The 14,476-nt window shown below is 36.3% G+C and overlaps 1 protein-coding gene across 1 annotated transcript in view; it reads right to left on the bottom strand.

Annotated features, from left to right (window-relative positions):
- Positions 1–12,632: 12,632 nt before the first annotated feature.
- Positions 12,633–14,476, bottom strand: part of LOC117694863 (heat shock factor protein 3-like) — a 46,181-nt gene continuing 44,337 nt past the window's right edge. The window contains exon 12 of the mRNA XM_034485879.2: positions 12,633–14,172. Within this exon, the coding sequence (XP_034341770.1) occupies positions 13,883–14,172 (290 nt within the window). The 3' untranslated portion in view covers positions 12,633–13,882. The remainder of the gene's footprint in view (positions 14,173–14,476) is intronic.

Genomic DNA, 14,476 nt, shown 5'->3' on the forward strand with positions numbered 1-14,476 from the left:
TGCTTGCTAAAAGATAGTTGCATATAGATGATGTGAAAATAACCTTACTATCATTTGGAATTCTTTCCATCTTGTGTTCATATAGAACTAATCCCCTTGGCTGGGTGAACCTCATGCTATGTCTAATACAGTCAGTCTACCTCACTAGAGTTTTTTTTTTTTTTTTTTTTAATTAACAGCAAACTTTATTCTAAAAGTTTTTTTTTTTCCCATTGAGTCTTTATGTATGGAATTCTGACCTTCAAAGAAACTTCTTCAGTAATTTAGAACCATTACTCTCTACCAGGACTACAATCACATTCTTTCTCTTCCTCCTTCTGACCCCCCTCTCTTTCACACATGCACACTCATATGCACATACACATACACACACACACACTTTCATTGTCCTAAACTGGAAGTCCATTGGATGGGCACCAATTTCTGGATGACCCTAGCCTCTAACTCAGCTCCTGTCTCAGCTCCAATGCTGGGCTTACAGCTTACACCACCATGTCTTATTATGATTATGTGACTTTTGTGCTACATCCTGCATCTTTTTAGGTGGGCTTGGATCTAAAGCTAAAATTTCCTGGTGCTCATGCATAGGATAGGATTTCCCAAAATTTTCAGTTATGCAGCAAACTCATCAGCCTGTTGATCATAAAAGAAATAGTTGGAAAGTCAATAAGTATGAAGATAGAGCAAGATACATAGCACCATATTTCTAGACTTCAGAAAAATAAAACCCTTCTGAATATTAGCTTTTTCAATTGTAATATGAACATGTTGAGACTTGATAATTGTATATTATAAATTAAAAAAATCAAACCACATTACCTATACAATATTAGCTATAGCAATAACAACTGGCATTTCTTCACCTTTTATTCATCCAGACACTGTAGTAAGATTAGTATTAGTGAACTTACTCTTGTATCTTTATCCATTTTATCTCTATTCTCTTATGTTTCTTCTCCTTTCTCTGTAGCGCTTATACCTGATATTTACTGTCTCTCTAATTTTTCACTTTACATTCTGTAATGTAGGTATAGCAAAGGCAGGACTTTTATATGGTCATGTTCATTAAAGATAGCAAAACATAATATAATTGATAAATATTATTGACTGAATAATAATTTATTGAGTTGACTGAATTAAATAAATTTCTATTCTAAAAATGAGCATAAGGACTAGAATTGTGAAATCATTAGAAGTAGTACCTAAATATTTACACTCAATACCTCTATATCTCAAAAATGACCTTGCCAAGTACCACACTGTTATGCTTGCTTCATATTTTAAATGACCATTTCCACTGTGAATGATCTGGTGGATAGAAGAAGTTTTAGGCATAGTATAAGTCTAAATAAGATTTAATCTAAGTACATTTAGATTTTAAATATAACAAACAATCTCACATATTAGTATAACAGCATACAGAAACATACACATGCTAATAGAAGTCAGATATTAATTGAGGTTTAAAAACTATGAAGTAAATAGAATCTTAAATTAGAGCATAATAGTGAAAAAAGGCTTCCTAGAGGAAATGATACTGAAATTAACATTTACAGGCCTGACCAAAGAAGTGATCCCTAGGCCTTACCTTGTAAGAAAGACATTGTGAATCTTTTTATTTGTGTTGCAGGGCATTGAAACTAGGGTCTTGCACTTTCTCAGCAACACATTGGTATGCTGAGTTACACACCAGTTCTTGAATATTCTTTGTTGTTAGAGGAAATTTATGTAGAGAACCTGTGTATAGAACCTATACACAGTCAAAATGTAATGGTAAATTTGCTCCCAGATTTGGCCTGATCTCAAGAGGTATGCCTTTTTTCTTCAATATAGCAGGCTAGTACTTGAGCTAGGTTAGAAAGGAAGTGGTATTTGAGTAGGAAAAGGAAGGAATACTTTAATACTTTAATCCAGAGAATTTAGTATTTCATGTTCAGTTCTAGCGCTTCCAGGGGTAGTGGTGCATGTGTTGAAAGAAGTCACATATTGTAGATGAGCAGCAGAGAAAATGATGCAAAAACTTCAAGCCTAGTATCCAGGGATCACCATGGCCTATTTTTACCCCTATATTTTACACCTAGAAAAAAAATTGAAAGGGAAGGCTGAGGCAATACCAGCAAGCATTAGCTGAGACTATTTCCTCTGTCTATCCACTTTTGTCTTGGCTATGCTAGAGGGCAATAGCAAATAAAGGCCCAGTTTATGCATATATATACACATTCAAGAGCCAAATTCAAATGAAGATTTAAATACATATGACCATATAAACTTACCTATAAAGATGTGTACATATATAAAATGGCCCCAAGTATAAAATGTGACCTCAAGGAAACACAAAACTCAAAACATGAACAGGCATAATGTAGGACACAAAATAGACATCTCTCCTTGCTTAGGTGGATCACTTTTCTGTTTAAAAATCTCTCTCTCTCTCTCTCTCTCTCTCTCTCTCTCTCTCTCTCTCTCTCACACACACACACACACACACACACACACACACACACACACACAGAGTCTTTGTGTAATGTTAAATCTAGGGTCACTATATGCAAGAAAACATGGTGTATGACTTTCAGATTCTGGCTTCTTTGCTTAAAATAATGGCTTCAAGTTGTAACAATTATACAAATTCAATTGTTTTGGACAGTTGAAGGTGATTTAGATAAGAGGATAGTAAGGCACAGATGCTATAAGATGAGAAATGGGAAAATGGGGGAGAGTGAGGGAGAGCAATATTGAAGTAAATGGAGAGGGAAGTAGAAGGGATAAAATACACTAAAGATGATTTTAAAAGTTATTTGGAAATATCTTATGTATTAAAAATACATATATGATATACAATTTACTTAAAAGTTTAATTTACTTAAAATATGTATATATGTATGCATATGTGCATGATAATGTTATTAGATTTAAACTTTAAAAACTTAAACTTTGCTATGAAAAATGTTGCAAACAAAAGAGCATCACATGCCAAAATTAACCATGCTCAAAGACTGTATAGTTCAATGTATTATTATTATACAGTTAAAGTGCTCATTCAAAACAGACACTATGTGCCTTAAAATTAGATTTTATACTTTGTAACTTTAATTTTTTCAAATCCTATTTTAATGATGGTTCTTAAATGTTTTAACCTTCCTTCTAGACCAACACTCACCAGGGGTAGTGGGAAAGAAAGGATAAAGGGGAAATGGACCTGTTTAGAAAGGTTCTTTGGAACAATTCCTGTCTGTGTTGTCTGGAAGTCAGCAATTCAGTTCACAGGTCAGCAGGCACTGGCAGCTCAATCCACTCAAAAACTCTTCACAGATTTATCAGCAGTCCAGTTTGGTAGAGTAGGCATTGCAAACATGAATCAGCAGTGGTGGCATTACCTAGCAGGTACAGCCAGGCCTTAGACTCGGCATAAGTCCGCAGGAGGGACCAGAGCCAACACGAAAGCCAGGGAAAGTTCTCAGCTGTGCTTCTCTCAGTGAAGCGAAGATCAGGGAAGACACAAGACCCACAAGCAGTGAACAGCTAGCTTTACATACCAGCAAGCCAAGCTCAGCCTCTGTCACTGTCCATTGAGTTCTATTTTTACTCCTTCTAAACATTGTGTGTCCTCCCTGGGTCTTGATTCAGCATGTGTCTTGTCTCAGCACATGCATCTGTCTCAGTTGACATCACTCTGCCAATCAGTCTGAGTCCATGGAAGTAACAAGAAATTTCAGTACACCATCAGAAGTTTTTTTTTTTTTTTTTTTTTTTTTTTTTTTTTTTTTTTTGGTGTATTTCTTTCTATGGAGTCCTGATAAATGCACCACAACTACAAAATGTAAGGCAAACCAATACATGCATGTCATTAGCAAACAATCTTTTATCACGTGTCCTCTCATGTGCTTGCTTTAGCAGAAATGTTCCTTCATGAGTCTGCGTTAGCCTTTTACCTGTGTCCACTTCAGGAAAACACTCCTTCATGTGTTTGCCCCAGCAAAACACCATCCAACACAACGGACTTTCCAAAGAACCCTTATGTTTTCACATCGATATTTTACCCATGACCCAAAACAAAACGCCCATGACAGACTTAGAACTAGAAACATACTTAGAACTAGGAATCCAAGTAGGTCTTTCATAACTTATGTTCTATACTTGCATTCTGTCCTTCCTCATCCTCTAATACTTAGACTTTCATTATGTTCTTTTAAAATGTTATACTACATGCATGTATATGTGCCATGTGCATGCCTGGTGTCCCCAGAGGTTAGATGAAAGTGTTGAATCCTCTAGTATTTTAGTTACAGATGGTTGTGGACAACTGTGTGGGTGCTGGGATCAAACCTGGGTTACCTGTAAGATCAACAAGAACTCTTAACCACTGAGCTGTCGCTCCAGCCCCATAAATGATTTAAATGAAGTTATACTATTTGGGGGTGCCAATTCTTCCCCCAAGCAGATATGTGGTTCTTTATTTTGTAGTAAGACATTCTCTTTCATTGAAAACAATTCTCCCAATATATTCCTTAGCTACTTTCACCAGAATTATCAGCCATATATACTCTATCTCTTTGCTTTAAAGACTAGAAATTGCAAGTGAAATTCCATTCCTGGGCCGATTTCAGATGTTGAGAACTCTTATGTAAACCTAGTTCTTATGTTTGCCTTGTTTGGGAGAAAAGGAGAAGCAGAAAAAGCTGACAATGCCAATGGATGTCTAAATGACACAAGTAATGTCCTTATGAATGTGACCAATACGAGTATTCTAAATTTATTCTAGTTTTTATGTCGCTACATTTTGCTGCGCTACATTTAGCTCTGGAAATAGTCTTCCCTTACCCTTTCTCATACCTTTCAGGTCTCTCATTATGTTGATCTCTTTTCTTGGGCATTACATTCAAATTTCTCATCGAGGTTATCAGCAGCTCACAAGTGGACCATTTCTTCTCATGGGCCTAACTATCTCAAATTTAGACTTAAATTTGTCCCAAAATTATTTGAGACAAATATATTATTTCGATAGTTCTTTAGGCTTTCTCAACTTCACTAACAATTAGTCCTCACAATCTATTTGCAATCTAAACACTTAAACATGGAACTAAATATCTCAGAATTTTAGTGGAAAATTAGGTGGGAGTGGCTAATGTAATTAACTTCCCTTTGAATATTTGGTGCTAGTGACTGAACTTGGTACCTTGAGAATGCTGAAACATGCTCCATCACCAGTCTACATCTGAAGTCCCATAATTTGCTACTGATTTTTATTGGTTGATAGACTATAAGTGCTATGAATAAAGTTACAGAATAACTTTACATATGTTTTTATATGCCTAAGGATGGTGCTTTGCTGACAGTTGAATAACTTATTAATCGAATGGATGAATGAGTGACCATTTTTATGTGTTGTGCTTCCTTTACTTTTTTGTAGTATTTAAGTGGGAATTAAACAGTCGTTTTAATGTTTATAGGATATACATTCTAAGAAAGAAGACAACAGAGAATTTCTGTGTCTATATGGTAAGGTGTGATCATGTGTGCATAGGTGCATAGGTATGAGGGTGTATATACACATGTGCATAAGCATGTGAAGGCCAAAAGTCAATATCTGATCTTTTGTTTAGATGATATCCCTCATTATTATTATTATTATTATTATTATTATTATTATTATTATTATTATTATCATTATTTTGAGACAGCATTGTTCATTACCTGGAACTCACTGAGTAGTAGGAAGGACTGGCTGGCCATTGAGTCTCATAGATCCTCCTATCTTTACCTCACTAGACTATTTATGGGCTTGAAAATTCACACCATCACAGCTAGCTTTTTTTAACACAGATTCTGTGATCAAGCTGTGGTGCTCATGCTTGTACCTCAAGCACTTTACTGATACAGCTCACACAGGTCCCTACAGTTATATGAATCTTTTCTAGTTTCTAAAGCTGATGTTTAGGAAATGTATTCTACGGCAATATGAATGTCACATATTCGTACTAATGGGAAACCCAGAATTCAGAATAAACATATAAAAGTGAACTAGACTTCTTGGCTGCATATATATTATTTTGTAATATATACTGAGTAATCCAGAAGTACAAAAGAAAGAGATTATTTGCAATTCTGCTATAAGAAGAGAAATGTGAGTCTGACACGGTATTTCATGACTATAATCTTGCCATTTGTGAAGCTGAGGCAGGAAGATCATGGGTTTTAGATCTGAGCTACACAGGAAACTTAAGCCAATCTGGGCCATGTGATAAGACTTTATCAGAAACAAAGAAGCATGGGAAGCAGGGAGAGAGGGTGGCAATGAGGAAATGAGGGACAAAATGGAAAGGAATCCAGACAAAAGATGTTTATTTAGCAGCATAAAATCTTAACAATGAATAGTTTAGATGCCATTGGTCTAATTTCTAAACTTTACAGATTGACAGCACGATACTCTTATATTTCCTTAAAGTTTTCTTCTGATTTACACATAAAACCATAGTTCTATTAGCGTTACTTCACAAATAATGGTCTCATGGCTTCATGTACTTCAGAGTAGGTCATTGGTTTTCTTGTTAATCACTATATTCTAGTGAGATATAACTGTCAAGCTCATGACAGGGTTGTTGGGAAATGCAAACACACCCAGACAGTATGCTGCTGACAAAAGTGGAAAAATGGTCTTGTTGACATAATAGCGAAATCAGAACTGCATTTCTATAAAAAAAATGAAGCAATTATAGAAGTACAGCAAGAGGATGAACACTGGGCTTCAGATGGGGCAAGTAAAAAAAGGAAATTAACAACCAACCAAGACTTGATAGGGGTCATCAAAGCCCTTAGAGTGGCAGAAGTCACCATCACTTTTGTTCCTGATTGTTTGGTTATTGTTACTTTCTTAGGTTTTCTATTGCTATAATGAAACATTGACCAAAAGCAAGTTATGGAGAAAAAGGCTTATGTAGCTTACACTTTCAGGTAATACACCATCACTCAGGGAAGTTAGGACAGGAACTCAAACAGGGCAGGAACCTGCAGGGAGTGATGCAGAGGCCACGAAGGGGTGCTGCTTCCTGGCTTACTCCTCGTGGTGAGCTCAGCCTGCTTTCTTATAGAACTCAGGACCACCAGCCTAGGGGTGTCACCACCCACAATGGACTGGACCCTTCTCCATCAATCATTAATTAGGAAAATGCCTTGCAGCTGGATCTTGTGGGGGCATTTTCTCAACTGATATTTCACTTTTCAGATAACTCAAGCTTGTTTCAAGTTAACATAAACCTAGCCAGCACAGGTACCAAGAAAAAAGTGGTGGTCTTAAACTCATGTGGCAAAACTGCTGAATCATATGTGGAAGTAAAATCTTATAGCAGATGATTTCTACTGTATATGACTCATATAACAACTAAATCTAGCAGTTGCCTCTTTCTACTTTGGAATCCAATGAAAGAAAATAATTTTATCAAAGCTTTATATTTTAATACTTCCGCTGGGCTACTTTTTAAGTTGTTACTAATCTTTCCAAGTGAACATTTTGAGATGGAAAGAAAGAAAGAGAGAGAGAAAGAAAGAAAGAAAGAAAGAAAGAAAGAAAGAAAGGAAGGAAGGAAGAAAGAAAGAAAGAAAGAAAGAAAGAAAGAAAGAAAGAGGTTTTCAAGAACAGTTTCTTTCTTTCTGTGGCTGGGTTAGTGTTGATGGTTCTTCTTGGTAGTGTGCAGAGTAAATCTTCCTATACTAAAGACTAGAATGTAGGGGCAATGCTCTATGTAGGCACAAATTCTACTTGAGTTGTGTAGGTGTTGTCTTCAGCAATGAGACCTTATTAACAGTTTGTAGCCTGGGTTGTTTGGGAATTCCCATGGAAAACTTTTAGCCAATAACTCAATTACATGTAATCCAGTCCCACTGGAAGCTTTATTTGATATCAAGATATGGACAGTTGGGGCTCTATATCCCCCATTATATGGCAATTTCATTTATAGATTTTTAGGAAGCTTCTACTGTATTAGGCTTCCATACCACTCCTCAAAAATGGCCCTTACTTTTAGAGGGCATACTCCTTGTATGCCCTCCTTGGTTGCCACTTCCTTTCCCCTTCCCCACTTTATCCTCCTTTCACTCCCCCCATCCATAACTATTTATTTTATTTTAGTTTCCTGGGAAAAATCTATCTGCAATGCCTGGTCCCTTACTGTATACATAACCTCTGTGGTTCTTTAGAGTACAGCTGGGTTTTCACTGACTTAAATGTTAATATCCACATATAACTGATTTGTGTTTCTGGATCTATGATACTTCTCTCAGGATGAACTTCATAATTTCATTTTTTATAGCTGAATACTTTATTTTGTAAATATACCACATTTTCTTTATCCATCCTTTTGTTGAGGGACATCTTGGTTGCTTCCAGTTTCTGGCTATTATGACTAGAGCAGTGATCAACATGGTTGAGCAATTGTCTCTGTGGTTAAATGAAGTGTCTTTTGGGTATACACAAGAGTGGTTTAGCTGTATTTTAAGGTAGATCAATTCTCAACTTCCTGAGAAACCGCCACACTCATTTCCATAGTGGCTGTCCAAGTTTGCATTCCTGCCAGCAATGGATAAGTGTTCCCCTTATTCCGAATCCTTGTCAGTGTGATCTGTCACATGCTTTATTGATATTAGCCACTCTGCTGTGTGTAAAATGAAACCTCTAAGTAGTTTTGATTGGCACTTCCCTCATGACTTACGTTGTTGAACATTTCTTTAAGTAAAGAACACTTTCTTAATGGCTTGATAAACATTGTAATGTTGTAATTCATATTCATTGCTGAAGTAATCATAATACCTAAGACATACAGTCAGCCTATATGTCCATGAACAAGTAAAATGACATAAAATGTGGTGTACAATTGAATTTAATTTTATGCAGTGATAAGGAAAAGCAAATAATAGCATCTAAAAGCAAATGGTTGTATCTGCAGATCATTACCTTAGTGAAATTAAACTCAATAAGTCAAAAAATTCTATAACACGTGCAAACTCTGTTTCTGTTTCTCTGCTTATCTATCTATCTATCTATCTATCTATCGTCTACCTACCTTCTATCTACCTACCTACTATGAGGTATAAAGTGAGGAGACAGTGAGGGAAAATGAGTATCAGAATATGTATGACATAGAAATAGATTGAGGGACAACTTGGAGGAGGAGGAGGAAGAGGAGGAGGAGGAGGAGGAGGAGGAGGAGGAGGAGGAGGAGGAGGAGGGGGAGAAGATCAGAAAGACGGTGGCTTGGGTAATAAGTGATGGGAATGAGTAAGGAGGATGAATAAGAATAGAGTAAAATAATATATGTGTATAATATGCATGACTAAAACATGTTGTATGGCAAATTAAAATAAAAACAAGGTTAATGTTAAAGCATGTTTAACTATGTGGTTTAATACGGGCAGATTTTTAATTTGTGGGAAGTTATGTCTCCTAATGTAATTGAATTTCTCTTCCATAAGAACTTTTAATCCTTACTTAACTACATATCTGACAAAAGATTAGTGTCAAAACCCCCTAAGAATCAAAGAAACAACCCAATTGAAAGATAATACTTAACTGAAGGGAGTTATCAGTGGCTAAAAAGGTGATATATATATATATATATATATATATATATATATATATATATATATAGCTACAAAACAGTCAGAATGGCTAAGGTCAAGAAAGTAACTGAAAACAAATTTTCAGAGAGGATGTGAGGAAAAGAGAACTCTCATTCATTGTTGATATGATTGCAAACTGGTACAGACACTCTAGAAATAAACATGGAAAATATTCAAAAAGCTAAAAATAATAATACCATATAACCCAGCTATCCCACTCCTTAGCATAAGCCTAAAGGACTCTGCATCCTACTCTACATGTAGATACTTGCGCATCCAAGTCCATTGCTGCTCTATCTACAACAGCTAGGAACTGGAAACAACTGTCCTTCAACCGATAAACGGAAAATGCAAATGTGGTGTATACATACAATACAACAGTATTCAACTCTAAAGAAAAATGAACGCTTATGAAATTTGCAGATAAATGGATGAAAATACCATATTTGGTGAAGTTAACCCAGACCCGGATAAAACAACTAGCACAGGATCTCTCTAATCTGTGGATTGTAGCTCTAATCATAGGACACAGGTGCTGTGAAGTGGAAAACAAGAATAATTGGGAGTGTCTTTATCTTGGGGGATATAGAAAAGAAGGAGGAAGGAGTGATAAATGGCACTAAAGAACCTTGAAAAAGCCATAAGGAAGCATTATTTTGTTTTCATACACACACACACACACACACACACACACACACACACACACACACACACACACATATATATATATATATGATATAAGTATATGTACACACACATGCAAGCACACTTAACTTACATCACTGGGATTGATAATCCTCCCCCCACCCCTGCCAAAGTTCCATAGACAATCTATTGAAATCTTCAGAGCTAGGCATGGAAAACTTTCTGAGTAGTCTTTATTCATAGGAGTTCGAGAGCCTCACAAAATAATATAGGCTATTGCTGTTACCCTTGGTTGCCTTTTAAAACTTGAAAGTTAAGTTCATATTGTTAAAGACACCACACACTTCAGATATAGGACTTGTAAGACTTGAATTACAACTGACATGGAAACCTCTTACCTTAGCACTAGGTCCCACTATAAGAATCAAAGTGCCATGTTAGAAAAGCAATCAGTGGTTCTATCCAACTATAAAGCCTACAAAGCACAACAGTGATCAACAGGGCAAGATACAGCCCAAGGGTGCAAATTACTAACAGTTGTTTGAATTACTAACAGTTGTCTAATTACACTTAAGGGCAAAAATAGAGAACTGGATTTCTCTAGGTTTGAAGTCTTAACCCAGCAGAGGCACTGGAGTATGAAGGGAATTAGGAGATGTGGAGGGAGAGAAGACTAGTCACAAAGGAAGAGGGTATGACAACTCATTAGGAAATCTACCATATCACAATATAGCTAAAACAAGTTAATTGGAGAAATTATAGAATATCCAGTATGTAAAATGTAGGAAGAGGGAGAAATATTGGGAATTAAAGAATAAAACCCAAACCCCAAAGAATATGCATGTATAAGTGGATATAACCCTAAAGTAGAGGATACCCACACTACATTCCACAGACCCAAAGAAGGTAAATAACAAGAGGGTTCAAGGGAGGATGCTTGAATCCCACTCAGAAATAAAATAGTCATCAGGGTGGATGGAAGGAGGAAATTGGGTGGGAGAAGGTATGGGAAGAGAAACAGGGGTGGGGTGGGAAGCAGGTGTAGGGAAAGCCAGGGAGAAAGGGCCAGGAGAGTGAATGGAAATCAGAGGTGGGCAGGTGGGTTAGGGGCCATTTCTAAGATGTGCCAGAGATGGGGAGGCTCCAGGGAGTCTATAAGAGTGATTCTAGCTGAGACTCCTAGCAGTGAGCACATAGAACTTGAAGTGGCCACTTCCTGTAGCCAGGGAGGACACCAATCCACCCACAAAACCCTTGACCCAAAATTTGTCCTGCCTACAAGAAGTGCAGGAACAAAATGGAGCACCAACTGAGGGAATGACATACCAATGACTGGTTCAACTTGAGACCCATCCCATGGGCAAGCAACAATCTCTGACACTATTAATGATACTCTGTTATGCTTGCAGATAGGAGCCTAGCATAACTGTCCTCTGAGAGGCTCCACCCAGCAACTGACTGAAACACATGCAGATACCGCAGCCAAACATTAGACAGGGCTGAGGGAGTTGGAGGAAGAATTGAGGGACCTGGAGGGGATAGGGATTTCACAAGAAGACTAACAGAGTCTACTATCTTAGACCCTGGGGGGCTCCCAGGACAGAACCACCAACCAATAAGCATACATAAACTGGACCTAACCCCCTCCCCCCACTCCTTGGACATATGTAGCAGATGTGCAGCTTGGCCTTCATGTGGTTACCCCAACAACTGGAGCAGGGCTGTCCCTGACTTTGTTGCCTGCCTCTGGATCGTGTTCCCCTAACTGGGATGTCTTGTCTTGCCTCAGTGGGAGAGAAGTGCTTAGTCCCGCTGTGACTTGATATGTCAGAGTGGGTTGGCATCCACAGTCCCTCATAATCAGAAAAGAAGGGGAGGGGGCTAGATGAGGGAGTGACTGGAAGAAGGTGAGATGCAATTGGGATGTAATGTGAATAAATAAATTAGTTAATGGAAAAAAGGAGAATTAAACAGAAATTGGGGCCCAGTGATTGTGAGGGCAAAGAATAGTGAGTGGCTAACTCATAAATACTAAGGATACATGAAAAAGCCTTATGCAAATTCATTAGTTAGAAAGCTAATTTCGAAATATGATGAAAATGGAGTTGGTGTGGATGTCTAGAAGACATGGGTTATGAAGTAAAAAATCACAGTGCCAAGTACAAGTTTCCTCCCTATGAGTTATAAGTTCTTTGAAGTGAAAAGAAATCAATGTGTGTATGTAACGATTTTCCTTAGTACATGTACATGCAGCCTACAAGTTTCATTCCTTATTGTTACAAATCCTGGTTTACAACAAAGGATATGATGCCATGAAAAGCATGCTCAACTCTTTATTGACTTATATAACATTACAATGACAAGAGGTTTTTCAGTTTTTGAAATACTCTAGTTCACTCCTGCATGTCAAAAGCTCAATCATCACTAAATGTGATCTGGACTTTACTTAAGAATTCTCAAAATTATACAAACTATTTTATTTAAACAAATATACATTTAAAAACAGATACTAAACATAATGACCTATTCCCTCTTCCTGTTAAAGCTGACTTCATTAGTGAGACTATTGAAGAACATGTTAAACTTTGAAAAATAAAAGGAGTAAAAACCAACTAAATTTGTAGACCATTCTAGCAGGTGGAATAAAGCAGTAAGAAGGCATTACAAACTGAGCCCTTTAGAAGCTTGATATTTTAGTATTCAGCTTACTAACATAAAGCCTTAAACATATTCTAAAGTGCTTCTTCAACTGAACAGATAACCTTAGATTCTAAGTGCTAAGAAGCTCAATGTTTAGCCATGTATGAATGTTGGTGTTGGAATAGTTTGCATGAAAACTGCTCCAAGGTTTGATAAAACATACTATTTTTGAAAGATAACATCCAATCAAATAATTACAGATATGTCAAAGAATATTGATATGGCTAGAGATTGCTGTGGAAATGATAGATAAATATAGTTCAGAAATGGTTGTGAATTTTTAACTTTAATTTCAAATCACTTGCTCTTGGGTTTCGGCATGCTTTTTTTTATATGAGAGTCAATATGTTGACTTTTATTGTTTATGAGATGACCATTATACAGAAAAAAAATATCACATTCTGCTGAACTGTTAACTTTCTTTAGGAATTAAAGATAGTGTGAGACTGAAACAAAGTGGAACGCTATAGAATAAATATATCTGCAAAATCTAGGAGTAACATCATTTTCTTAACTCTAAACATTGCTTTTAAACCTTGTAATAATTGTTTCTTTACTATAAACAAAGTCTAGCTACATAAAATTTCTAATTACTTAGAAAAATGCAATAACACTAATATCTATACTAGTAACAAATAAAGTATTAGAACATTATTAGTTTAAAATGATAAAAGCTAACTTCTTTTATATTAAAATTTAGATATGTTCCTTATGTTTTCTTGTGGTCTGAATTTCATCCTAATTGCCAAAGCTTGTCTAGATTCTGGGAGGCTGTAATTTTAACATATTTTTTTAAGATACAGAAATTTCCAAATGAAGATACATATACTAGCCAGCAGCCATGGAATATCTATTTCCCCAGAGGAAATGAGAGTCATTGAGACTCAAAATAAATTGTAACAAAATATTGGTTTCAATATGCTCTTTAAAAAATGTCATTAACAGGGTTGAGAAAGAGAAAAGGAAACACATCAGATTCCTCACTGGCTTCCATACATAACTGGGGAATAACATTTTCAATACCATCTTCTTGTGGAGTAGAAATATTGGAGGTTGCATAATCATGGTCACATAAAGCTGATATGACATTTGGTGGGTTCTTCAGATGTTCCAAAAGTATGTCATAATCTTGAAGATTTTCTCCAAAGTCACACATTGGTGTCCCATCCAATAGAAAAAGCTCAGGTTTTTCCATGTGTTGTATCATATGTTTGTCTGTGGAGAGATAGTGCTTTGTTACATATAATATAGGAGGAGAAAATTTAAAACAAATTATAATTCACAAGTTTTACACTGTTAAATGCTGGGTGGGAGACATTGTTATCCTGCTAATCTTTTGAGTTACACACTCTTCAATTTGGTTATCTTACTCAAGAAGAATGTAGTATTATTCTTAGAAGTCATTATCAGTCCTTCTATAGGCTATCAAATTTGATACTTCTGTATAGGAAAAGAGATCTAATTACATCCAAATACATGTTTAGAATTAAGGATGTACTAACCAATAGAAAGTAAATTT

Source organism: Arvicanthis niloticus, chromosome X, assembly GCF_011762505.2.
Source record: "Arvicanthis niloticus isolate mArvNil1 chromosome X, mArvNil1.pat.X, whole genome shotgun sequence".
Lineage (NCBI taxonomy): Eukaryota > Metazoa > Chordata > Mammalia > Rodentia > Muridae > Arvicanthis > Arvicanthis niloticus.